This window comes from Lactuca saligna, chromosome 5 (assembly GCF_052625555.1).
Source record: "Lactuca saligna cultivar CGN05327 chromosome 5, ASM5262555v1, whole genome shotgun sequence".
In the NCBI taxonomy this organism is placed as follows: Eukaryota; Viridiplantae; Streptophyta; class Magnoliopsida; order Asterales; family Asteraceae; genus Lactuca; species Lactuca saligna.
This window is the reverse complement of record NC_136421.1, coordinates 113209091-113236793: the sequence shown is the minus strand read 5'-3', so window position 1 is coordinate 113236793 and position 27703 is coordinate 113209091. Positions and strand designations below refer to the sequence as shown.

At 29.8% G+C, this 27703-nt stretch overlaps 1 protein-coding gene and 1 long non-coding RNA gene across 3 annotated transcripts in view; one reads left to right on the top strand and one right to left on the bottom strand.

The window, feature by feature from the left end:
- Positions 1-8643: 8643 nt before the first annotated feature.
- Positions 8644-13741, bottom strand: LOC145048921 (uncharacterized). Of its 2 annotated transcripts, XR_013683111.1 has the most exons (5): positions 13130-13740; positions 12659-12733; positions 12464-12585; positions 9227-9294; positions 8644-9148 (listed from the first exon to the last, which is right to left on the bottom strand). It is a non-coding gene; the product is annotated as an uncharacterized LOC145048921 (long non-coding RNA). The 2 variants fall into 2 exon arrangements; XR_013683110.1 differs by having other exon boundaries at positions 12464-12733; positions 13130-13741.
- A 653-nt stretch (positions 13742-14394) lies between these two features.
- LOC145045610 (protein FAR1-RELATED SEQUENCE 5-like) overlaps positions 14395-27703 on the top strand; it is a 58477-nt gene continuing 45168 nt past the window's right edge. The window contains exons 1-7 of the mRNA XM_078993935.1: positions 14395-14526; positions 14802-14885; positions 14966-15454; positions 15534-15899; positions 15960-16098; positions 16180-16428; positions 16700-17512. Of these exons, the coding sequence (XP_078850061.1) occupies positions 14395-14526; positions 14802-14885; positions 14966-15454; positions 15534-15899; positions 15960-16098; positions 16180-16428; positions 16700-17512 (2272 nt within the window). The remainder of the gene's footprint in view (positions 14527-14801; positions 14886-14965; positions 15455-15533; positions 15900-15959; positions 16099-16179; positions 16429-16699; positions 17513-27703) is intronic.

The window sequence follows — 27703 nt, the reverse complement described above, 5'->3', positions numbered from 1 at the left end:
CTAAAATAAAACACATAAACATAAGCAACAACTTAATATAAATAAAGAGAATATGAGAAGATACATACCCATCACAACATCGGGAGCTGCAGGCGCCTCCTCTGCTGTAAGTTGGAAAGCCTTGCTCTTTGCCGCAGGCTCATCTGCCCGGCCCTAACGGCCGTCAGTAATCCTCAAAGTTGCAAGAGCGGGTGCTGACACCAGTCTTGCTGCAGCCAAACTCGGATATTGGGCCTTCTTGTGGCCCCTCTAATTGCAATGAAAGCAAATCAGATCTGATCCCTAGGTAGTGGAAGCAGCACAATCCCTGCTGTAATGACCGGTCCGGCCGCACTCGAAGCAGCAAAAACCACCACCACTACCACTCCTACATGCACCCTCGTGCGTCTTGACGCACTTACCACAACGGCTACGGCCCTGATGGCCCCTCAATCTAGTATTCGATACCTTGGGCCTCTTGCCCGAATCCCTTGATGTTTAAACCTCATCTGGATTCCTCTTCCTCTCCATATCCATGTCAATCTCCTTTTCCCTGGCTCGAGCTATCTTATCCTCCAGTGTCTTGCAGCCGGATCGGCTCACAAACTGTCGGATGTTGCTCCTCAGCATCTCATGATATCGGACCTTCTTCATCTCCTCGTCCGCCACATACTGCAGAACCAGAAGTGCCCTCTTCATGAACATAGCGGTGATCTCAACCACCATCTCGGTAGTTTGGCAGAGATCCTGGAACTCTCGCACCAACTGCTGCACCTCAATAATCGATGCAAAATCAGCTCAAAACCTGGTTGAAAAATCATCCCGGGTCATCCCATCAACAACATCATCACCCACAACACTACCTACCTCCTCCTACCAGTCTCGAGCCCTATCCTTCAAAAGGTAGGAAGATGGTTTGACCTTGTACCCCTTGGGACAATGAATGGTGCCAAAAGCATTAGCAACATTTGCTAACCAACTTCTGCTCACAATGGGGACCTTCTCCCCATGATACTTTGGAGCTCTACAAGCCCAGAACTCCCTGGATGTCCAAAATTGAGCTCTTGTAATAGCCATCATCTAAGAAAGAAACAAGCTCAACCGCTCCTCCAAAACCTCCATGATACCCTCCTTAACCGAGCCGAAGATCATAGGAGTCTGATTGAGAATGAAACAAGTAATATTTGATGAGAGAAACTCCCTAGTCTACTCATCGAGCTGCCCGACTTTAGATCCTGAGCCTGAACCCTCCACGACACCAGAACTGCCGACTAGTTTGCCTCGCAATACCACCATACTGAAATAGACCACAGAAACTATCAGAATATGCATCAAGATATACCGGGACATCACAACCCTATAAGCTTCATGATTTTATTACGGACCTCCTTGAATCAAGTACGAATCCTCTGCTTCCAGTAGAATGTGCTCATACTACCTTCTACATCTATCTGTACTTTCCTCAAGAAGTGTTTTGACTCCACCAGGTCACTCTAAATCCATCTAACCATCCCTCACAGATAAGGCTCTCAACACTAGATCTTCTTCTAGGTTTTCATAGGGTAACTCCACACCAAACTCCATCATTAACTGTAGAAGGAATTTTTGCCATCTCCTTCTAACTAACTCGCGAATACTATCGCATATCACTAAAACTAGATAATTCCTCGAATGAGAGGTCTCACACTACAATTGTTAGACTCAAACAAGAGTTGCGCAATAGAGTTAAAACCTAAACTTCTAAAATTATTTATTTCCCATGATATGTAACTTAGAATATTTGTTTATTAGTTAGTTAAAGCTATTTGGAACTCCTAAAAGCACAAAGCAAGCAACATTAGAGCATCAAGTATCAGAATCAAGCATAACCTAATCAGGTCATCCTATCACTGACTGATCAGTATTAGCATACAAGTCTACAAGCTCATACAACAGGCATACAAAGGCATCTCTCCTAACGTCCTATCATGTAAAACTGAGTAGATCCTTAGCCCTAACTAGCATGCGATTCAAAGATTCACCCATTTAAGCATATCAAATAACATATATGGGTAATTTGGTAAAACTTACTTGAGCTCAGTCGATTGCATGCACCACACCCCTTCATCTCTTTTTAGAAATCCTTTTTATAAAATAAATTTCTTTTGAAAATTCTACCAAGTCCTTAGTTTGAGTTTAGGTACACCCGAGAGTGTTCCCGAAACCCTCAAACCAAGGCTCTTATACCAACTTGAAACATCCCAAAATATGGTCCCAAAACTTTCATTTTTAAAATAGATAAAATAGTATTTCCAAACATCATTCATACATCTCAAAATAACCAATATATCAAATGTCACAAAAATCGGAGTAAAATATCATATGTAGAATCCCAATGTTGTGTGTGATGCAGTCAACCCGAGCCCTTACCTTTTCAACTAAAAGTACCTGAAACATAAACTGAAAACTATAAGCACAAAGCCTAGTGAGTTCCTCAAACTACCCTATACCATACATAATAAATCACATATTGAGCCCCCACCCAACATTGGGCCTCGCCCGGCATTGAGACTCGTTCGGTTTACAAATCTGTTTATTCTTAGGCCTCACCTATCACTGGGCCTCGCCCGCTATACACATACACTCAATATCACATAATCATGCTAATACACATAATGATCATAAACACTAACATATGTTCTAGTCCTCAGACCTCGTCTGGCATCGAGTCACGCCCGATATACATAGTAGTACATAACACATGCAAGGGTCACGCAGACACCTATTATCCTAACATAATCAATAAGGGTCGGCGTTGGCGCCTTAGACCCGCTAAAGCCTAGTGAGGAAAGTCGCCTCAAATGCTGAATCTCACAGAAAGAAATCCCTAGCTGCTACCCTAACGACTCCTCGAGCTATCAGTATAAAATAATGCCCGATCAATACTTGGGTTTCAATTAATATCCAATAATCCATACTTGGGTCAAATGACCTTTTTACCCCTAGCCTAATTTGATCCATAACTAAGGCCCATGTCCACCATATAAAGGCCCAACACTAAATAATCTTCCAAGGCCAGCTAATGACCCACTTATGGCCCAATTTTCCAAATTGGGCCCAAACCCGTCTAATGGACCTCACCCTAAAGCTCAATCATTTCCTTAGCCCAAAAATTCTGATTTCTGATGGCCCGTTAAGGCCCAAACGAAGAAGATCCAAGAAATGGTCCAAATTAAGGCTCAACTATTCGAGACCCACTATGACTGGGTACGTAGGGCGTCCTTAGTTGTACGTAGCGCATACTTGCTTCCTGGCTTGTACGCCCAGCGTACTCTTCTATTAAGCCACTTTTTGACATTAAGCACTTAATGCTTATCCTAAAGGTCCAAACCAAATATTTTAGTCATAATCAATTTCTAGATCCATAAAGTCACTGACTTGGTGACTTTGCATGCCCGAAATGAACCCAAACTCAAAATATAACATTCTACTACGATGAAAATGGCCCTAAATCATGCATGGATAGATCTCAACCTCAAAAATGACAACTGAATGACTAAAGGACCCAATCAACACCAAGAGTGGCAACTCTAAGCTTCAACAATGATGTGGACTCATAAGATCTCATCAATGGGACCCAAAGGGTCCATGAACCCAAACCAAAAGAGATCTAAGCTAATAAGCATCAAGTTCAAGACTTTATACCTCAAATGAGTGCCAAGAGATGATAAGGTTTTGGATCTATAAGCCTTCACTCCTTCAATGATTCTTCAAGAGTGGACACCTTCCAAATGGCCTTTTAAGCTCCAAAATCACACAATATGGGATTAGTGTTCTAATGCAGGATATAATGGACAAGGAGGTTGGTGAAATGAGGGTATGAAGTCCATAAGGATGCTTATATATGGACAACCCCTAAAATTAGGGTTTTCATTAATCATTGCATATGCCCTGTGTACAAAACTGTTTGGCCCGTTAGGGATGGCAAAAGAAACCGAACCCGATGGTGAAAACCGAAAACCGACATATTAGGGTCGGGTTTGGGCTCGGTTAATTGGGGTCGGGATCGGGTTTGGTATACTTTTAGAAAATTTTCGTGGGTTTGGTTACGGAGACGGTAAACAAAATACCCGTCCCGATTGCCCGAACCCAAAACCAAAACCGAAATCCGTTACCTGAAACCGTTAATATGATTATATATATATATATATATATATATATATATATATATATATATATATATATATATATATATATATATATATATATTAATTTCTTTGAGTTATCTTCTTTGTTGTGAATGATTTAAAGATAATTTCTTGAGATAGCTTCGTGTTTATTTGTAATGCTAGTGTTTTGACATTTTTTTATTCATATTACTTAGAGTAATAGTGATATTATGGTTTATGAATGCTAGTGTCTTTATTGTTTTTGTTGTCACTAGTAACCACTTATGTATCAGAATAAATATGTATGCTCTTAGTAGTTTTGTAAATTATCAAAATTATTTTGGATATGAATTTATGTTTGCATCACTAAGTCTAATGGTTTGTATTCTCATTTCATCAAAATTATTTTTAATTTGAATGTTAAATGGGGATCCCCGTTACCCCGTTGGGATACCCGCAGACCCGATAGTGTTTGGTAAATGGATACCCGTTGGGAATTGAGCCGGTAATGGGATCGATTTTCATATTCGGGGATGGGGGCGGGATTACCAAAACCCGTCCCAAACCCGCCCCGTTGCCATCCCTAGGCCCGTATACGCATTCGTGACCCCGATCACACCCTCGCATGAGTATGATAAACGTACCACTTGGTACGCCCCGCGTACTCGCTTCATCACTTGTATGCTAAGCGTACTTCGTTGTATGCCTCGCGTACAACTCAATGGTTAAAATGGGACAAATTAATAATGCAAGGTTAAAAGAGGAACTTATCAAGATTCAAGTGTTACGCTAATCTACATGAGTTTATTACAAACATACACACCATGAACTTCATAATCAAATTGATTTTTAGAATTATCGTGCAAAATAAAATACTTTTTTTCAAAGAAAATCAAACATGAATGGAAAGTTGTAGTTTAAATTGTACTAACAAACGACATAGAGAGATGTCGACACAGAGAGATAGAATGGATTATAGGAATGATGTAGACGACAAAGTAGAATCGTATATGTTCGATGATTATAAACAGTAATAGATTTGTATTGTACATTTTCAATAGCAATTAAAACATCTAACCTTCATTAAGTGTTGCTATATGTGAGGAGGACTATCTCAAAATACGACATAGTAATCCCGATTATGAGAGGTAAAATGGATTGAACAGTTTAAAATATACATATCTTTGGAAATGATTACCATATATGAGAAAACTTGCTAAGATATCGAAATTATCATAGTTTTGGAAATAAATTATGAATGATTTGAAATTTGCATGTGATAGATTAAATTTAGTGCTTGATTCGCTATAGGAACCAAACTTATAGCTGACATTTATTAAGGTAATTATTCTAATTGATTTTAATATTTATTTTGAATAAAAAAAATTGGTGAGTTGTCAATTAAAATGAGCTGGAACCATTATGAAAAAACATATGGAAATACATTAAATAAAAAATAGTCAAATGGTTAGAAAATAACATGCATCCAAATCAATGAGAAGATGCTTAGAAAATAACGTGTATCCAAATCAATGAGAAGATGATGTGGCAATATTAGAAAATAACATGCATCCAAATCAATGAGAAGATGCTTAGAAAATAACGTGTATCCAAATCAATGAGAAGATGATGTGGCAATAAGTGCTTTATTTATTAGGGATAATAATATTATACTTAACCTCACCATAAACATGGAAACTAGGAAAAAATAAGTAAAGGGCAACACTCGAACACGAGGTGTCTATGACAAAAGACAAGCACTTAACTAAGTAGGCAAAGAACATAGTTGTTAATGGAATGCACTTTATTCTATCTAAATCTACGAACTTGTAGTTTTATGAATACATATGTATAAAAAATGTGTCAATATGTTAAAAAAAATTTAAGTATAAATATGTATAGATCGTAAAACAATGCGTCCAAATTATGTATTTATATGTATAAAAAATATAGAAAATTATGTTTTTTGTTTGTAAATAAATATTTCTATGTTATAAATATGTATTTTGTGTGTGTGTGTGATATATATATATATATATATATATATATATATATATATATATATATATATATATATATATATATATATATATACTAGGTTAAAACCCGTGGAAACCACGGGTAATAAAAAAAAAGTATTGATAATTAAAAATAATTATGAAACATTAAATTTTTATTAAAATTTTATTAAATTAAGTTAATGATTTTGATCGAAGGGATATAAATTTGAACAAAGTGTAAAAAAAGATAATCAATCATGCAAATGACATTGATATACGAAAATTTTAATATAATAAGCATGTAATAAAAATAGATTAACAAAAAACAATAAATTTAAAAAATTATGTACTGCTCTCATCTCATGTAAATGTAAACCCCTTATGTTTATTAATTTTAACTTTTATTGTTTTGAAATTATTTATTGCTCTCATGTAAATGTAAACCCCGTTTCTTTATCCATATTGGTCTTTCTTATATTTAACAAATATAATAAATTCTTACTAATTTAAATACAAAGCCTTTTACGCATACAAATTTTGTTAACCTTGTATCTTGTAATGTAGGGCCTCCAAAGTCAATTTTAAAACTTTCCCCTAAATTCCTATCAATTATCATATCCACACAACAAACCAAAAACAATATTGTGAAAATGTTCAATTTTGACATTGCAGTTTTAAACAAATACATTTCTTTCAAGAATAAACAACATAATTACTTTTATAATAAAAACTAAATAAGTTTTAAGAGTATTAATTATGAACCTTCACAGTCAAAACCAAATTTCCTAAAGCGATCTAAAAAATGCTATAATTTTCATACAAATGCTATAATCATCATATTAAGATGAAAGTAAATGTTATAACTGACACCAACTTGAAAGTTGAATGATATAATTGAAAAATATTGAAAGTCAAATGTTATAGTCGACATTACCATCACAGTTCAATGTGGTAATTGGAAAAATGAAAGTAAAGTGATATACATTAAAATAAATGTTTGAATTCTTGAATAGAAAAATAAAATTAAAATTTTGTAATTGACATTAGAATGAAAATAGTTTGTCGAAATTGAAGGATAAAATGTCAAAATCGAAATCGAAGGATAATAGGTTTATCCCTCATTAAACACGACCTTTTTTTTAATTACCTTGTCCATTCCAATCCTTCATAATTCCATTCCATCCAATCAAAGATTAACAAAAATTTCAATATGAAACCTCAAAGTGTAATAATTAATTATAGATTTGAAAATAAAGATTTATTTGTAAAATTAGATGTTTTGTCGGTAACGGGGAAGTGAATAATTTATTTTCGGTGAATGGATTATTTTATCGATTAGCTTCTTTTCGCAGACTATGAATAGTTTGCATTCGCTTATAAAGAAGATATAGGTAAAGTAAGATGCTAATTTGAGAAACAAACAAAAGTAGATTGCTATATTTTGCATTTACTCCTCTATTGGGATAAATGGAGTAAATAGGATCCAACTAAAATTAGGAATTAGTAGATAGTATAGTGGTAAATGTCAAATCGAGAAATAAGAAACCATTGTGGTTGGTGGTCATAAGGAAATTTCAATAAAAAATACATGGATTTCATTAATAAAATACATTCGTTAAACTATAAAATGTTAAAAATATGGTGAAATTTATGTATACTACTATAACTAAAAATATTTACATGTAGAGAAAACCCAAAAGTATTTAACTTTTATTATTAAATCTTTTTCCATCGCAAAAGCATTTTCAAAATGATACACCTGACTCATACAAAATTCATGTTAAATAACACTTCAGATTCCCATAAACAACTACCACAAACACCTTAACTTTTTAAAAAATCTGGACTTCATTGCAATGTCCTCTTCTCCGATAAAACCAAACAAACATACGAAGGTTTCTATCTACTTACCTATCCACTATATATTCTGTATTAGGATCAAAATTTTACAAATTTAATCTCACATGCATTTTTAACTTTATAGTAAAAAATATATCAAAATAATATTAAAATAGAAAAAGAAATGAAATATGTTGTATAAAAAATGAACCATAAGGGAATGTTTTAATACAATTCCATTTTGACTTCACGTACACAATTTCATAAACCATGTTCCAAGTATCATTATTAATGACCAAAATACCCTTCAAGTGTATTATGAGATAAAATCCAAGAAGTACCTTATGATCAATTTTCAATACATGTAAAACGCAGGTAGGGGCAATATGGCCAATTTTATAATATAATTGTTATTATGTATAAAAACTGCTAATCTAGTTTAAAATTAACAACACAATCGCTTATATAGAGATTTTAACATTGTTATGGCTGCAAAAAAAGGATCACAAACAAATTTAAACAAATGGTAACTCAAAATTCATTCCATAATGAAAAAATCCTACAAGAAATGTTAAATCAAACTCCATTTTCAATTTTGCATCAGTTTGGGAAAAAATATAGAATAGAAAAGTTGCAATCACTAAACATTGGTACAATTGCAAAAGATGAATCAAGGATGCACAATACTTTATCAACTCCTTACCATAAGGGCTGTAAAGCACATAAAACTCCATCAACAAATCCAAATTTACAATGATCGAGAATCTTAAAGTAGCTAATCATAATCACACTTTACAAAAGACATATACAAAGTTACACACAAATACACATAAAACCATATCTGCCAATTGATTACACATAGAACACAATGATTTCAAAAGAAAAATAAAAAAGCCTCGTATCTCATGGCGACTGTTTCCAAAAACAACATCTAAAAGCCACCTAATTCTAATTAATTTTACCCAAATAAAGAATCACAAACTTGCAGATATACCCACAAATCCATAAAACATATAGTCTAATATGAATTAAGAAACTTAATAAGAAGAATTCGCAAACCATAAATTCTCAAAGTGAATCCATCATCGTTAACATCCGTACCTGGTTAAACCGATTGATGAGACCAAAATCACACGAAGAAAATATAACCGAACCACCGCCAACCTCCTACAATAGAGGAACCTGGAGAAGAAATCGGAATTTGAGAATGAGGGAGATAGGGTTGCAATAAAGTAGCGAGAACGAAGGAAAAAATGTGACCGTGCAAATTGTTTGTTTTAACGACGATTCAAGGTAATCTGGACCAAAATTCTTCAGATTACTTAGACCTGCAACAATAAATCAAATCAAATTATGAGCAACAGAACACAGACAAGAACTCCCCATCCAGGTGTGAGAGAGAGAGAGAGAGAGAGAAAGGAAGAAGATATGTATGTGATTTCTTTCGATTTCGTCCCTGATTTTACAGGATCATGGTTTTGAAAAATTAAGAAGATATATTGGGATTAAGTTTCATCAGCAGAGAAAATTGATTTAAGCGTAAATAAAGGAGTTAATAGGTTAAACCGAGAATTAAATCGGGTATCTTCTTTATGCCGATGATAGTTAGTCAATCAATTTGTTGCAAATTCAACGGGATTGATTATGAACATTGTTGACTAATTTGAAGTTTAGAAGGGTAGTTTAGTAATTGCAGTCGAAGGGAAATGAGCGGGAAAATAAGTTCCGGAGGGGCTGAACAAATGCCACGTGGCGAAAATGCTTTTATTTATTAGATTAGGATATATATATATATATATATATATATATATATATATATATATATATATATATATATATATATATATATATATACACACACTAATCGTTTACCCATGCTAAGCGATGAGTGCGAATAGTTTTTTACGAAGATTATTTTCATTCGGAAACATGTTATATTTCAAGGAACATAAGTTACTGCTTTTGGTTACAGTTTCTGGTTTTAATTATAAGGTATGTTGCTTTAATGGGTTAAAAGTGAGAGTATGTTGTTATTTTGGTTGATATAAAGAAAGTTGTGAGTTAAAAACAATATTCAAAACTCTCTAACTACACAAATAAACATAATATGAACATAAGAACCCTTTTCTCACAATTTATAATAAAAAAATTATCTAATAAAGACATTCACATCTCTGTTTCAATAAGTCTTAAATAAATAAATAAAGATTTCGCACAAATAAAAAAAAAATCCAATTAACAGGCATCACGTTGGTCTTCCTATCCAATCCTATTACAACTCCATGCATCCAAAATCTATAAAATACAAAGTCTATTATAAATTATTTCATGTTTCTATAATCCATGAATTAAATGAAAAGAAAGAAGACACAAAATGATGGGGACTACATCCATATGGTTGTACAACAAATAAAGAAATAAGGAGACATACATCTTCGATTGTTCCATTAGAAGCTGAGAAATAAACAAAGTTTTTCAATCCATTTCCATTTATTTTTTAACTTTTTAAATTTGCATAAAAATAAAGATAGAAACCTTGTTTTTTCATTGTTTTCCTGTTTTGGCCGACACAATTTGCATATCATTTGTTTTATATATATATATATATATATATATATATATATATATATATATATATATATATATATATATATATATATATATATATAAAAGATTCTTGATTTTGCAAATCTTTAAACAATACCTAAAAGACACAATTACCATTATCTTTTCTATAGACCTCCAAATTAACCAATTCACTGGAAACATTGAGTATCAAAACTACCATCATTTTAAACCTAAGTGCAAAAGCATCATGCATTCTCAAGTTTCCTCATATCTACTATGACACCACACAATCCTACAGAAAAGATAATAATAACTTACGAATGGCAGAAAATAGCATAATAGCAACATACATACATTTCCTTAATAGCATCATACTTCCATTTCCTGACACATAATAGCAACATACTTTCCAACATACTTTTTTACTATGATATTCTATTTGTAACTGTTTCTTTTTTAATAAATTTGACAATAAACAGAAATAAATTGGCTCAATGGAATACCTAATTCCAACCGCTACTTTCAAAATCACATAATTTACTTTTGAATTTTGATTATAATAAATTTTATCCACAACATCACCATGTTTTCTAAGTACAGTGGTTTAATAAGAAAGAAATAAAGAATAAGAAATAAAAGTAAAATTATATATTACATTAGACACCACAATGAAAGAATATTGTTATTTCTTGTATTTGGCCCCTGATTGGGTTAAATGCAAGAAAACGCAATGTACTTTCATTTTGTTGTCTAATATAGCATATTAGTTTCATTTAATATGCTTTTTCAAATTTAGTTTAATGCTCTTTTTTCTTGAAATTTTTCATGGGGTAGAGTTGTAAAGCAAAATTTTGACCAAAAAATGAAAATAAAAAAAAAAAAAAAAAAAGTTATTTATTACAGTTACAAAGTGACTCGAGAAGCCTATTTCCATCAAACCCCATCTTAATCACTTTGTTAAGAATATCACCAAAAGGGTATATTTAGAATCGTTAGTGATTTTCATTATCAGTAAAGGGTATATTTGGAATTGTACCTTTTTTTTCATGGTGCGTAGAAAACCTCACTAAACCATATCTCTATTGAAACACTATATTTGAGTCTTGAGAAGGGTGCACAAATTAAGGTTATGCCAAATTGGGGTAGTTCATTGTCAACATATTTAATACATTTAATGATAGCTTTCATATTTTATTATAATTAACAAAGTATATCAAAATCATGTAGTGTATTTAAGCTAGTAACAATAAAATGATTATAAAGAATTCGATCAAAATCAAAAGCTAAAAGTCTAACAAAATTACTTGCATATCTTTCAATTTGTGCTAAAAATACAAATAATACCAAGAGTAAATTATACGAATCGTCACTCATACAGGTACCAAAATACACATTCAGTCTCTATTTTTAAAAATTAACTCATACCATCCCTTATTAGTTTAAGACTTACACGCTCCAGCCTTAGAGACATAAAAAGTCCCTTTTTCCCTTATTCATATATTTTTTAAAGATGCACCAAAGCACAAAACAAAAATTATGTCAAATTTCTTGAATTTATGGTAAAAATAATTAACTTTAATAAAGTTAATGACAACTTACACAAAACAATTTGCATTATGAGAAAACGACATAAATCAAATTCAAGTAATATATTAGAATAGTAAAACTTATCATCGTGCTAGGGATGCCATTGTTGTTGAGAATAAAAGTAGAATAATAAAACCTTCGGCATATAACAATTACTACAAACTGAAAAAAAAGTTTCATCTCAGTAACATATACAAATAGTTAAGGGATGGTGTAGATAACACAATTATTTTTTAAACCTTTGGCTTGTTTATGCATAGAAATGGAGAAATCAGTATTAAAATATCCAACTAGATGTCAAAAACAATGAAGAAAATAGAAGATTACCGAAAAAAAACTAACCTCTAGCCATGAATTCTCATCTGCCTTCATCTGATTGGTCCCTTATTTCACGGTTTCTTAGAGTGATGCAGGTAAAAAATTTGTGCCAAAGGGAATAAATGTTCATAAAATCATATAAGAACCTGTAAGAAGTTGGAGCTTTCTTTAGTGGTATATGCCAATGGATTTTGAGAAATCCAAATAAGCCACATCTACCTGAGAACAACAAATGTTGGACCAATTCCACAAAATCAAGATGCACATACCCACCTATTGAGATTCAAACCACACCTGCATGGGATTTAAAAATCAAACAAAAAATGGTCAAAACCCACAAAATGGTTCATTGGTGGCAACACTGCAATTGAACAAACACTAAATAAAGACAGCCATGAGTTAGAAAACAACTTTTCACACATACACAAAGGGTATACATAGATAAAGCATACATGATAAATTAGCATTTAGTATGTAAGATTTCCTTTCTGGATATACATGCAAAGTAATGAACCAAAATTTATTTAGAGACCTCGATGGTGTGACTATGGTGTAGAACCGGATCTACGACCAAAATCATTTAAAAAGAAATAAAAAAATCTTGATAAAAGATAGAGAGGGTTGAAGAGGAGAATGAGGTAGCAGCTTGAAAACAGATTATGAGGGCTTGAAAAGAAATAAAAAACTAACCGTTTAGTTTGAGATCGGATTGGCAAAATCAGAAGTAAAAAACCCTAGATTTGCTTCGTCTCGAGTTTTTTTAGCCATGTTCCTGTCCAGACAACATATGCAAACATCAAAAAGACCGTCGATTTGAGGGTCAGTGTTGGTGATGGAAAATGATGGTCATAGTGGGCAGATTAAGATGAGGGAAGAGAAGTCGATATAACATAAAGTGTTGAGGACGATGTAACGACTATTGCATCGAAGAGGTGCGATGGGTTGGAAAGGATGTATATATGGGGGAGATAAATGAGGGAAAACCACTAGTTAGAACCGACATAGTGGTGATGGATTTCAGGCCTATACAATTTTGAGAGATAGTGGCGACAATCGGCTTTAGGGTAGTGATGGCAGTGATAGAATGATTTATGGAGTGTAGATAATGGCAGTGGTTGAGGAAGTCTGTGAAAGTGGCTGTGAGTGGTGGCAGCAGAGTTTGATTTTTGGGTAGCATGTTCAAGGTTTCTTGGAGACCGGTGGTTTAGAGAGTGAGAGAGAAATAGAGTGGATATCCTCTATAAAATTAGTAGGTTATTAGACTGACCGATTCAATTGGCTATTTGGTTAAGAACACACCCTGGCTTGCTAGACCTCTTTAGACACCCAATTTAAAAATCAAATAACTTTTTGCATTGGAATTTCCGATTGCTTAACATTCAATAAAGATTTCAACAAAGTATATTTTAAAATTTTACAACATAGTCCCTTATAAAAAGCAAAATAACAATTTTAACTTTTAAATTAAACTCATTATACTTCAAATATTTTTCAAACTGCCACTTAAGATCCAATTTTTTTTTCTTTTAGAGTAATTTTTTTTTTTACAATCATAAATTTCAATTAAATAACCACTAACCATTTTTTTGAAGACTGTGTTTTTAATAAGAACTAAATTTGATTACATTGAAACTTGTTCAAAATCAACTACTAACCGATTGTTAAAAAAAAATTCTTAGTTTATAAGCTAATAACACAAATTAACAGTAAACAGATCAAAATCTAGGTAAATAATCTATTCTAAATCTTAAATATACTTTTGAAGTATTTATTGCAATGTTGTCATCTTCACCTTTACCGGTGGTCCGACAGTGGTATACCGAGTATACAGATGTGTATTGAGAAAGAGTGGAGAGTGGAGAGTTCTGTCAAAAATCGGATGCTACAATTGTCGCTCTGACGATGTCAATGCCATATGCGATGTCAGTAACCATGGTCGAATACCAGGATTCGGTATGAAGGAAGAATTGGAGAAGACGGCGGAGGTAAAGAGACGGCGACAATGGTCGACAGGAAAGAGACGACGACAATGGTGGTTCGTCGTTTCTGATGGTGGCGACGATCAATCCGATGAGAAAGGGTGGAGAGTAGTAGCTTTCAATGAGAGTGTAGAGCGTGGATTGACAAAGATACTATAGATTTTGGAGTGGAGGCTAACAAATTTTAGGGTTTTCTTTTGTATTTATGTGGACGGGTTAAACATTGGGCTAAAAAAAATGGGCTGAAAGTTACAACATGGGCTTCACGTTTTTTAGTTTACACTAATTTTTTTTTTTTTTTTTATAAAACATATTAGTTTTTAGATTAATAGTTTATATATAATTTTATTTTTTATAATTATTTTTTATTTTGCAGTGTTTAGCAAAAAATGTGGAGACCCAACGGAAATAATTTAAATGACGGCGTTGAGAACACGACGACGACATCATCGTTTTCTACCAAGCGGGTATAATTCAAATGTTGATTAACATTTTTTATCATTGTGTTACAATTTGTTAACAATTTTTTAAAAAAAAAAAAAAATAGGTGTTTACATCTCGTGATGAGTTGATGGAATGGGTGCAAAACATTGCATTCTCTCTTGGTTATGTCATCGTGATGAGAAGATCAAAGGCAAAAAATGGCGTGGTGTCTTATATAACCCTTATTTGTGACCGTGGCCGGGAATACGAAAGCAAAGCAACAATTAAAAATTCTAGAACCAAAACAATCAATTGTAACTTTCAATTGGTAGGTTCGTATATCAAACAATATGGCGGTTGGACCCTCAGGGTGATATGTGATCAATATAACCATTCACCTGCACAATATATGGAGAGACATGCTTTTGCTAGGCGGTTAAAAGAACACGAGAAACAAATGGTAGCTGACTTGACAAATCTGAATGTTACACCACATGACATACTCTCGATAATAAAGGAGCGCGACGAGAATAATGTTTCTACACTAAAAACCATATACAATGAGCGTCTCAAGCTTCGCTCGTCCCGGAATTACGGAAAAACTTCAATGCAGGTTAGTATATCCAACAAGTAGCATTTTAAAATTAATTTATATATTAAATTTTTTATTAATTAACAGTATATAAATGTAGGTTCTAATGGAAATTTTGAACGAGAAACATTTTGTTACGGATTTCTCGGTAAACAGTATATCAAATGAATTGGAGAATCTTTTCTTCATTCATCCACGATCGTTGAATATATGGAAGGCATTTCCACATGTTTTGATTATAGATGCAACATACAAGACCAACAAATATGGTATGCCTTTTGTTCAGATTGTTGGCACAACTTCAACCAACAAGACATTTAGCATAGCTTTTGCCTTTATCGTTAATGAAAAGGAGGATAACTATAATTGGGTGTTAACGTGTCTAAAGTCAACACTAGAGAAGTGCATGCACCCACGTGTTATAGTCACAGACAGGGAATTGGCACTGATGAACGCATGTCAACAAGTTTTCCCCGATGCCACTCGGTTACTTTGTAGATGGCACATTACTTAAAATATTAAAAAGCGTTGGAGGAGAACATTCAAGATAGACGATGAGTGGAAAGCCTTTCGTATAATGTGGACTGTACTTGTTGACTCTCCAACATGGATAGTGTACAATGAAAACTACAAAACACTCCAATCGATGTTGAGAAATTATCAAGGTACAAATCTTCTTATTTTCTAACTAGTTATTTATGATTTTAGATTATTTTTATAGATAAATAACATTTATATAATTGCAGATGTTTTAAATTATCTGGATGAAGTTTGGTTAAACAAATATAAGGAAATGTTTGTCTCAGTCTGGATCGATCAACATCTCAACTTTGGACAACGAACTACAAATAGAGTTGAGAGCGCACATTCAAATCTAAAGAAGTACTTGGATGGTACAAATTCTTCTCTTGATAAATTTATCGGTTGTCTTGATCAATTTGTGAGGTTTCAACTTCCATCGATACATGATAGTCTTGAAAATAGTAGAATTGTTCGTAAACGGGAGCACAACTTGCCATGTTTTACATTATTGGGGTTCAGTGTCACATGAAGCTCTCGATAAACTAGTTGGGGAACTTTATCGGTTGAATGAAAATCAAATTGACTCATCAAACTGTGGTTGTAAACTACAACATAGTTGTGGCTTACCATGTGCTTGCATGTTATTAGTTTACTTGAACTCGGGTGAGTATATTCAACAAGTGTTTTTTTTTTTAATTTAATTAATATATTGAATTTTTATATATTAATGGTATTTCAATACAGGTGAGTATATTCCATTAGAATCGATAGATATATTCTGGAGAAAGCTTGATTTATCAGAGTCAATTTATGTAGCTAATGAGGATATTCGTTGTGAGGATGATTTAGAAATGATTAAAGAAAACTTCTATCAACAGTCAAAAGCAGGAAAAAAAAGTATGATAAGGAGGCTAAGAGATCTTTTCCTACCAAGTAAAACACGCATTAAGGAACCCGCAATTCAAAAAAATACTCGTGGACGACCAAACTTGAAGAAACAACAACAAAAACGAGTTGATTCTACAAATCAAGCTCCCAGAAGACGTAGTTATTCAACCACATCAAAATATGATGGATTGAATTCAACATGGATGAACAAGGAACCGGCAAGACATAGTTCATATGTAACCGCAATTCCAGACATGAATGAAGCAATTCCAGACATGAATGAAGCAATTCCATACATGAATGAAGCAATTCCAGACTTGAATGAAGCAATTCCAGACTTAAATGAATTTATGGATTTGAACCAAGAGCCTGAGTCATGCTACATTCATCCATTAATGGATGACATTCCACCCGTGTTTCATCCATACGTCTCACATATACAAAATGTTGAGGGTGATGGACATTGTGGATTTCGAGCAATATCTGTTTGTCTCGGGTATGGCGAAGATCAATGGCTCTACGTTCGAAAACAACTAGTACACGAGTTAGAGAGTGCATTCGATGTATATGCTACGGTTTTCACAGATGGAATCCATGAATTGTGGAATTCATTGTATTTCTTCGGACCGAGTGCACCAACGGAACATTGGATGCTTATGCCTGAAACAGGTATCCTGATTGCTAACAGGTTTAGTGTGATCCTTACTTTCTTAACCAATCGTGGTTCCTTAACTTTCTTTCCTCTTTGGAAAGGCCCGGAAGAATTTTTGGACCATCGGATTATTACAATTTCACTCATACGTGGTCCTCATTATGTTATGGTACAATTAAAAGAAGATTGTCCGATGCCTACCATTTCGGCTTTATGGATCCGTCACAGAGCCCCGTGTGCAGTTGGATGGGAAAATATGTTTATGTCACGTCTACAAATTTATAGACAACTGAAACCTTGTAATCGTGATTTTATAACTATAGAGGATTGTTAAAGAATATTATTTATGTCTTGCAAATTTATAGACAACTGAAACCTTGTAATCGTGATTTTATAACTATAGAGGATTGTTAAAGAATATTATTTATTTCTTGTATTTGAAGAATTTTTAAATTAGCTGATTATTGAATGATTAAAGTTTGTCTCATAGTGTTTATTATTGTTTTAGTATAAAAAAAAGTAAAGCATACGTACATAAGTTAAAAAAATATGTTCGTTAGTATTTTGTTATAAAATATTATTTAAAATAAAAGTTAATAAAAATAGTTATTAGTGTTTATTATTGTTTTAGTATAAAAAAAACAAAAAGTAAAGCATACCATACATAAGTTAAAAAAAATATATATATGATAGTTAATATTTTGTTATAAAATATTATTATTGTTTTAGTATAAAAAAAATAAAAGTAAAGCATACGATACATAAGTTAAAAAAATATGTTAGTTAATATTTTGTTATAAAATATTATTTAAAATAAAAGTTAATAAAAATAATTATTTAGAAATAACAAATAATAATCATTGTTAAAAAGTCAAAAGTAGATAATTATTATATAATTATTATAGGTTGTCTATTTAGCCATATATGGTGTCTATTTAGCCAATCCCAACTTTTTCGGATGTTGATATTTTTTTGGATGTTGACCAAATTAAAATTTATGATTTAGTAATACATAAAATGATTGTAAACAATGCAATAAGGTTTGTACGATTTAAAATTCAGCATTTCATCAAATATGCTTTATATATATATACATATATATATATATATATATATATATATATATATATATATATATATATATATATATATATATATATATATAATAAACATTTTTCACATTTAAATACATGTTTTATACATATAAAACCTTGTTTTTATTTATATATACAAAAATGAATTTTGCGATGTTTTGAAGAAACAAACAATACATATTTTAGAATATTACAAATATATATACATTAAAATACGAATTTTTTACTATAAATCCTGGCACCACTCAGCCCTTGTGGCCATGGAGGTTCGCCTGCAGTGACTCCAGGGCATGAGGCAAAGCTTTATGTTTGCAGCGGGGGATTAGTCGGTGCGCGAAAGCTGGCCCGGAAACCCTCGTTAGGGAAGTTCCCTTTCCAAAAAAAAAAAAAAAAAAAAAAAAAAAAAAAAAATACGAATTTTTTTACTATAAATACATAAAATTACGATTTATATATTTTTCTATATATATATATATATATATATATATATATATATATATATATATATATATATATAACATATTTTATATAAAAAGAAAACATTATGAAAAACACTTAACAAATACATATAATACATATATTAATAATACTTAAAATATGTTTTTATACATATCAATAAGTAAATATACAATTTGTATATTTTAAATACATTAAAGGACAAGCATTATATGATAAATAGATGTAAAGTAGAAAATGTGGATGGATTTTTGAAGACCTTTATGGCACAAGTTCGATTCTTCCCTGCCTTCGAGCGTTAAAATCACTTTTTTATTTAAATAATTTGATATGGCAACTATTATCAGCATTCCTCATAAGCAACTAAGGGTTAGGCAATCCGATTGCTAAATCATAAATTTATTTTCATTTTATTTCATTCCAACCAAACGCTAAAGTACAATTTCTTGTTCCACTTTCATTACCTTTTTTTTCCCTAGGATGTGTTTTAGGTTAGGTATATTTCTTAGGTTTCAATTTGAGCATGGAATGATTTCACATTAAATATACTTCCTATTGTGTGTTTTAGTTAGTTAAAAATAAACTAAGTTTTATAAATTTAAAACTTAGATAAATATTTACTATAAAAATCACACATTATATATATATATATATATATATATATATATATATATATATATATATATATATATATATATATATATATATATATATATATATATATATAGGTTAAGATCAAATATGAATCATAAATTTTATATGAATATATGACAAATGAAATTCTGACCATTAAATTAAAAAGAATGAATGCATGTGATTTAGGGTACATATTATTAACATATACTATCATGTACTATATAATTACAATTGTTAATTATAATGGCATTTATTACATTTTATAAAGAGAAAGATATGATAAGTATCTAATATTTAGGCAATACCGTAAAATTAGTTGATAGAAATCAAGTCAAATCTCATATTTTATTAATTACATTTAGTTTAAATCGGATTTTTTGAGAATACGTCTTCATTGAACACATATTTTAATTCTTTCATTCTTGAAGAATATTATGTTATTTAATAGTTTTTTGATTCGTTCGATCTTACAGGATATAGTTTTTTGAGAAGTAATATTCTTAAAGAATACATCTCCTATATAAGACAATAACATATCATTCTTTGAGAAAAATATATTACAATACCATGGTTGCATAAATCGGGATTAATCAGCGATTAATCGTGGGTTAATCAGCGATTAATCGTGGATTAATCGCTTGGCGTTCTCCAACCGGCGAGGATTAGGGCATTAATCCGAAATTTACGATTAATCGGGTTGGGTGAGATTAATCGGTCAACAAAAGTCAACAAAAGTCAAAAAGGTCGAAAAAAGTCAAAAAAAGGTCAAAAAAAATTTGAAAAAAATTCAAAAAAAATTTAAAAAATTCAAAAAACCAACTTTTTTTTTTTACTCCAAAATTTTCAAAATTTCAAATATTATACTAAAATGTTAATATTTTCGTATTTCCAAATTTCCAAATTACAATTTTTCTTATTTTCTAGTTTTTAAGTACTAGTTTTTCTTAAGATATATTAATATTTAGTTTGTTTTAGTATTTTATTAATAATCTATGGTCTTCGATTAATCATCAATTAATCCCCACCAAGACCGATTAATCCTTTAACACCAGTCAGACCGTCGAGCTACCGTTAAACGATTTTTGCAACCTTGTACAATACAATAAAAGAATTTATAATAAGCAAATGAAAACCATTTTATAACATAAAATAAAATATATATACAACATTTTAAAAAATATCTACAAACTTTTTTACTATATTCTTTAAGAACATGTTCTCTTTTTTTTTAGAATATATAGAAAAGATTATAATATATAATACATTCTTTAAGAATATAATACATTATTGGTTATCGACAAAAACACTTGCACAAAAAATACACTGAGTTTGAATATTCTTTTAGAATGGACATATAATTAATTTATTTATAAAAAAACTTATAGAATGAATAAATATTAGAAAACGTCATCTCAAATTCATTAAAGGGATGAACAAATTATATTCTATAAGAATATGTATTTATGAGCAACATTCTAAAAAATAAATAGTTAAGTATACATTTTATTAATATAATTCTTGAAGAATAGTTGTTTCAAAAGTCTTACCTTTAAAAGAATGACAATAATTGATGAACAATTTAAAACTAATTATTTAAGAATAGTTAAACAAATATGTACATATTCAAAATTCTAAAAGAATTTCAATATGAAAAAAATGAGTTAAACAGTATAATATATGATTAATATATTCTTTAAGAATGAATAGGTAAAATTCACATATCATGAATAAATGATTTATCGCAATCATAACTTGAGTTCTGAAAATCGATTCTTATGAAGAATGAATATACTTCTTACCATGCAATTAAGATGTTAATCAAATAAGATGAATTGAAAAAAAAAACTGATTAAAAAATATAACGCATCTTTAGTTTCCTTATTGGTATTAGATACTTGTTAAATTGATTAAAAAAATTCTGAGTTTACCTTGGCAGATTGAATTTGATTGATGGCTCATATTAGATCATACATTCATACAGTATTTAAAGTTTTTATATGAACCTAATATATATATATATATATATATATATATATATATATATATATATATATATATATATATATATATATACGTTATAATGTGGATGGATAACTATTGTGTGGACGTGTGGATAATGCTATTTTTTGAAAATTAGTAAGAGAATATGTTGTTTAGTAATGTGAATACATTCAATCTCACATAACTATTGTTATTTTAATGGATTCTCACCAATTCTAATTCTAATTTGTTTTTATTCATCATTTTTTATTTATTTTAATTCTTACAGAATACGACTCAATAAACATCATGATAACATTCTGATAGAATGAGAATAATTAAAAAATATGTATAATAACCTTATAGACGATTTAATTAGTGAAAATGCTTAATAATTAAAATAATTATATAAGATTAAACGTATTCATATTATCAAACAACATATTTTCCTTGTAATTCTCACAAAATAGCATTATCCACATGTCCACACAATAGATGCCAATCCACATTTGAACCTATATATATATATATATATATATATATATATATATATATATATATATATATATATATATATATATATATATATATATATATATATATATATATATATATGAATAACTAAAATAGCATTAAACGTAGTCATTTGAGACCACCTATATTTTGTGAGACCGTGAGACGTATTTTTTTTTATTTTTTTTATTATTTTTATTATTTTTTTTAGTTAATTCATGTTCCAAAAATAATATTTAAAAAAAGAATTTTTTGATTTTTCCATTTATTTTGCATTTTAAAATTATTTTTAGAATATGTACAGTGTAATATTCTATTTAGAATATTTCACGTATTTTTCAAAAAAATAGAATTTTTTTTATTCTTTTTAGTTAATTCAAGTTTCGAAAATAATATTTAAAAAAAGAATTTTTAGATTTTTCCATTTATTTTACATTTTAAAATTATTTTTTAGAATATGTCAGTGTAATATTCTATTTAGAATATTTCACGTATTTTTCAAAAAAAAAAAACGGAATTTTTTTTATATATTTTTTTATATTTTTTTTATTTAATTCAAGTTCCGAAAATAATATTTAAAAAAAGAATTTTTGGATTTTTCCATTTATTTTGCATTTTAAAATTATTTTTAGATTTTGTCTCACAAAATTAGAATGGTTTCAAATGAACCTGAACATATATATATATATATATATATATATATATATATATATATATATATATATATATATATATATGTCTTATAAAAGAAATCATATTATTTTTAAAAATAGATTGAATATAATAATAATATTTTTTAAGACGTTCAAACCATTAAGCTATGAGTACAAGTAACCAATAATAAAATAATATTAAATTTTAAATTTAAACTTAGCCTTATGTAAATGAAATTGTACATAAACAAATGCAATATGTATAAGTATGCAATGCAATCCTAAAAGATTTTATATGATTTTAACCGGGTTTATCTTTCCATCTTATCTCTTGTTTACCTAGTCCTCCGCCTTCATTCGTGAAAATGAACCACAAATTCGATCTGATTCTCCCACATCCCTTCTGTCTTCATAACTGATAAATTCAAGGTATACATTTTCTTCACCATCTACTTTATTCACAGGCTTTCTTGATGTAAGGTTTCTACAAGGTACAAAAAACATCAATACCACCACTCATTGTCACACATAATCCTACGTGTATCACAATCATCTCTCCCTTTCTTTTGTATGAGACCCTTCATCCTAACTGATACTTGATTAACTCTCACTCTCCGATGCTTAGTTTTAATCCTAGTTCTCCGACTTTAATTTTAGCTAAAATCACAATCTTTTTCGGAGCTTATCCTTTTGTCGATCGGTTTCTCTTTAGTCTCCAGGTAAATTTTTCTCTTAGTATTGTTCAAATTTCAAACCTAAAATTTCTCATATCCCCTTTTTCATTCGATGATTTTTGGTTTGACTGCCTCTTGGTTATTTCATCACGTAGATCTGTTCGACATTTTGTAGATATAAATCACTTTAAGAACGATGAAGTTTTGGGAATGTGTGTCAAATTTCGAATAAAAACTCTATTATGAAGTTCACTGTAGCGGATTTGACATTTTGATATGATATTGGTTATTTGTACGTATTGATTCTTCCCCGACACGGAAAATCCTTGGAAAAAGATATGAAGTTTCCATTAAGAGCTTAAGGTATGTACTCTTATTTTTCTTAGTTTTCCCTAACATTATGATGTTGTTTTGTTTCTACTATAGTTGTACCTCAGGTCAGTGGTTTTATAGAAGCTTCTTACGTATTTATTCACTTTTATTTATGTCATATTTGTTTATTAAGTAATTTGTTCATCTCTTCCAGAGTTTTACTGTTAGTTTTAGTGAGACTAGACTTGGAGCTTGGGACTAAAGGTATGTAGGTTTGACTGACCATTTTCTAAATCAAATGTATTTATAGTTATGCAGTCTAAATATTGCATAACTAGAAAATGTAGTTTGAATACTTCTTGAAAGAATCAAAACCATAAGTAAAAAGTGTGATTGGTTGTTAATTTTGAATACCACCAAAACATAAATAATCCTATATTCCAAGGAGGGGTTGGCTAAAAAGATACCTCGTTTTACCATATAGACACCCTAATTTAATTTTGAAATGTTTTTATTGGTTGAAATTGCATTGTTTTCTGAAAAAGCTGATTAAAAGTAGTTAATTATAGGTTGAATTTAAAAAAAAAAAGTGGTCAATGGGGTGTCTTATTAGCAAACTCAAGAAGAAACACCCACCTTGTGAATTCTTGGTTTACGATCTCTTATACAAAAGATGAAAAGGGAATTTCTTTATGTCTGGAGAAAAAATGGTTAAAATCTTTACATGGAATGCTCTCTTACAATGGTAGTAGGCTTGTGTATGTGGAAAGATCGATAACCATAAAAGACATAAGATTATCATTTTGAATAATGGTTGTATTTTCTGTTTTTTAGTTGAATAATCTAAAGAATTATTTGAATTCAGGTAGCTTTTGTGATACTAAGCAATGTCACCAAGGAAGTATCGAAGAGGATGAACTTCAACATAGATAATGACTATGGATTTGTTTAATAATGGTGAGTTTTCATTACATTTGGTATTTTACTATTTTTATTTATTGGTACCAATTTATATGGTGTATCGATGAAATGAAGATGTAATCGTGTATTTGTCTTAAACAAACCCCAATCATATGTTGGTTTTAATGGTGGTTATTTTTTGCACATTTTAGAGGGAGAAAAGTCAAAGAATTAATGAGATATTCAATGGAATACGAGACAAATGGTGGTTACTCTTGAATAAATGGTAAGAATTAAGAAATATCAACTTAATCCTATTATAATGTTGTTTGTTGTTATGCCCGTTTTTCAGCAGTTCATGTGTTTTAAAACCAAAAACTGTGTTTCCACATGTATGATGTTTTCATTTGTTTGCTTAAAAACTGATAAATGTGCTTTATTTCCCTATAGCATGTCATTGGAGAGTGGTGTGGCTTTAAACTGTGGTGAGGTGAACGACTATGGGTTGAACAATCATATTAGCTTATAATGGGAACATTTTTATTTGTTACTGGAAAATTGTGTTAAAAGTTATCAAAACAGAGCAAGAATACTGAGAATTTGTTACTTCATTATTAACACATTAATTAAACTTGGGGTTAAAAGTTATCATTCTTATTTTTCGATGTAGGGACTAGGCCTTCAAAAGTTTTGTTTTAGTCTTGATTTGTAAATATTTGTTTTTATTTATATATAAATAATTTTAATATTCAAATACATTAAAACGGTAGATACCTTCCACTAACGTATTTCGACAAAGATAAATACAAACATTTAAACTTTATTAACTATTCATCAAAATAAAAATACTTCAATTTTTATATATTTCTTTGAACAACAGAAAAACACTTCAATTAATAGACAAAAAAAACCATGAATTTACCTCATCATAGTACATGCAAATTGCCACACACTCTATATCGCAGTAATTAAACTTGGGGTTAAATTTAATATATAACTTTTATGATGACATTTAAAGTCAAAATGTGGATTTTATTTAAACTTTCATTTTGGTGTTGAAGGTTATATATTATAAGCTTTTGAATTGAGTACTTTTTAAAATTATAGTTGCATTTTAAAGAATTTGTTATTTTAAAAAAGAGCAGGAAAGAAATGTCAAAATGATTTATACCAAAAAACGAAATTTGTTTTAGCATAAGATATATTTGAAAAAATTTTAAATAAAGATATACAAATTAAATAATATAAACAATTTAAAAATACAAATGATATACAATCAAATAATAAAGTGATAAGATAGATAATTTGCATTTCAAAAGAGACTTGCATGGATAGTATGATATATCCATGTAATTTGATTTTATTATTTATAATTAATGTTATTAATTTTAAAACCACTTGTTTTTATTAATAAGTGAAAGAAACTTTTAAAAAACATGTATTATTATAATTAAAATGTTAAACATATACTAAAATATAAAGTGATAAAACAGACAATTTGTAATTTTAAAAAAATTTACATGGATAATATGATATATCCATGATTTTTTGTTAATTATTGTTTTGAAGCAACATGAACATACAAACATGTATACAATAGTTAATTAAATATTATATATATCACATTCCATACATATGATCGATAACACGAATCTAATCTAATTTACATTAATATTTCAACCACAACATACAATGATATTCTTAAAAGAATACTTAAATCAAGAAAATACAAAAAATAATTAGTATATAACAAACTTAAAAATTAAAAACTTCAACATAATACCATGGCTCGAAAAATTGTTCAAAGCCCTCAAAACAAACACAAAAAACTTTAAACTTGTTTTCTTTGTGAATTTTGTAAGTCATTTGTATTTGTGTGTCTACTAAAAAAGGTTGACATTTTTATAGTAGAGTATTCATTAATTGTTTATTAAATATATTATATAAGTTATAAAACCTTTGAATTGTTAATCTTTATTAAGAGACTTTTGAGTGATATTCATTAAAATAGGAGGTTTCAAATACATAAGGTGTTTGCAAATCTTTATGGGGGTTTCAAATGCATGAGCTTCAAGGAAAAATGATAGCTTTATAATTATGTATGATAATTGATTCTCTATTTTAAATTTTAAATTTTAAATTTTCTCACTATAATTATATTAATTTAATAACATTAGATTAAAAAATAAAATAAAATTAATGCAGATTATAAGGTGAAATAACTTCACATATTATTTAAATCAACGATTATAATTTTATATAATTAAAAAACCTATCTCTTAAGTAATAATTTATTTAAAATAATTGATTAATAATTTTGATTTTTTAATATAAAATTTAATTAATTTTATAACTGTGGTTCTCACGTGTTATATATTCGATTTTAATTAAATATTACAATTTAATCAACTCAAAGCAGTTATCCTTATCCTTATCAGTAAGGAGGGTTACATAATCATTTTCGAAACCCCCCCCCCCCCTCCAAAACCGTCCACCATAGGGAGTTCCTAGAATTGCATTTGTTGCTCAGTAATTGAGAAATTGCGATTCAACCATTGCAATCAATAATTGAATAATTGCAATTTAACACTTCCGCAATAATTAAAAGTACGGTTCTATGGTTAGGCAAAATTTTCAATATACAAGGCCTTAATATATATATATATATATATATATATATATATATATATATATATATATATATATATATATATATATATATATATATATAAACCCTAAAACTAAGCTTAGAAAAAATGAAAGCACATGAATCGCAAATATAAAAAAAGTATATTTGTTAAGTTGCTACTTTTGGATTTAGCTTTATCTTTAAAGATTCCACATGTTTCAAACCAATTTGGTTTTCCATAAAAAAAGCCTAACACATTTATTAGATGTCACATGTCACTTAGTGGTTGGTGAGTTTGTTTATTTTCCAACAAAAGTTATGGATCCTAATATTTAGATCCTTATTTTCTCATAAAACTCTT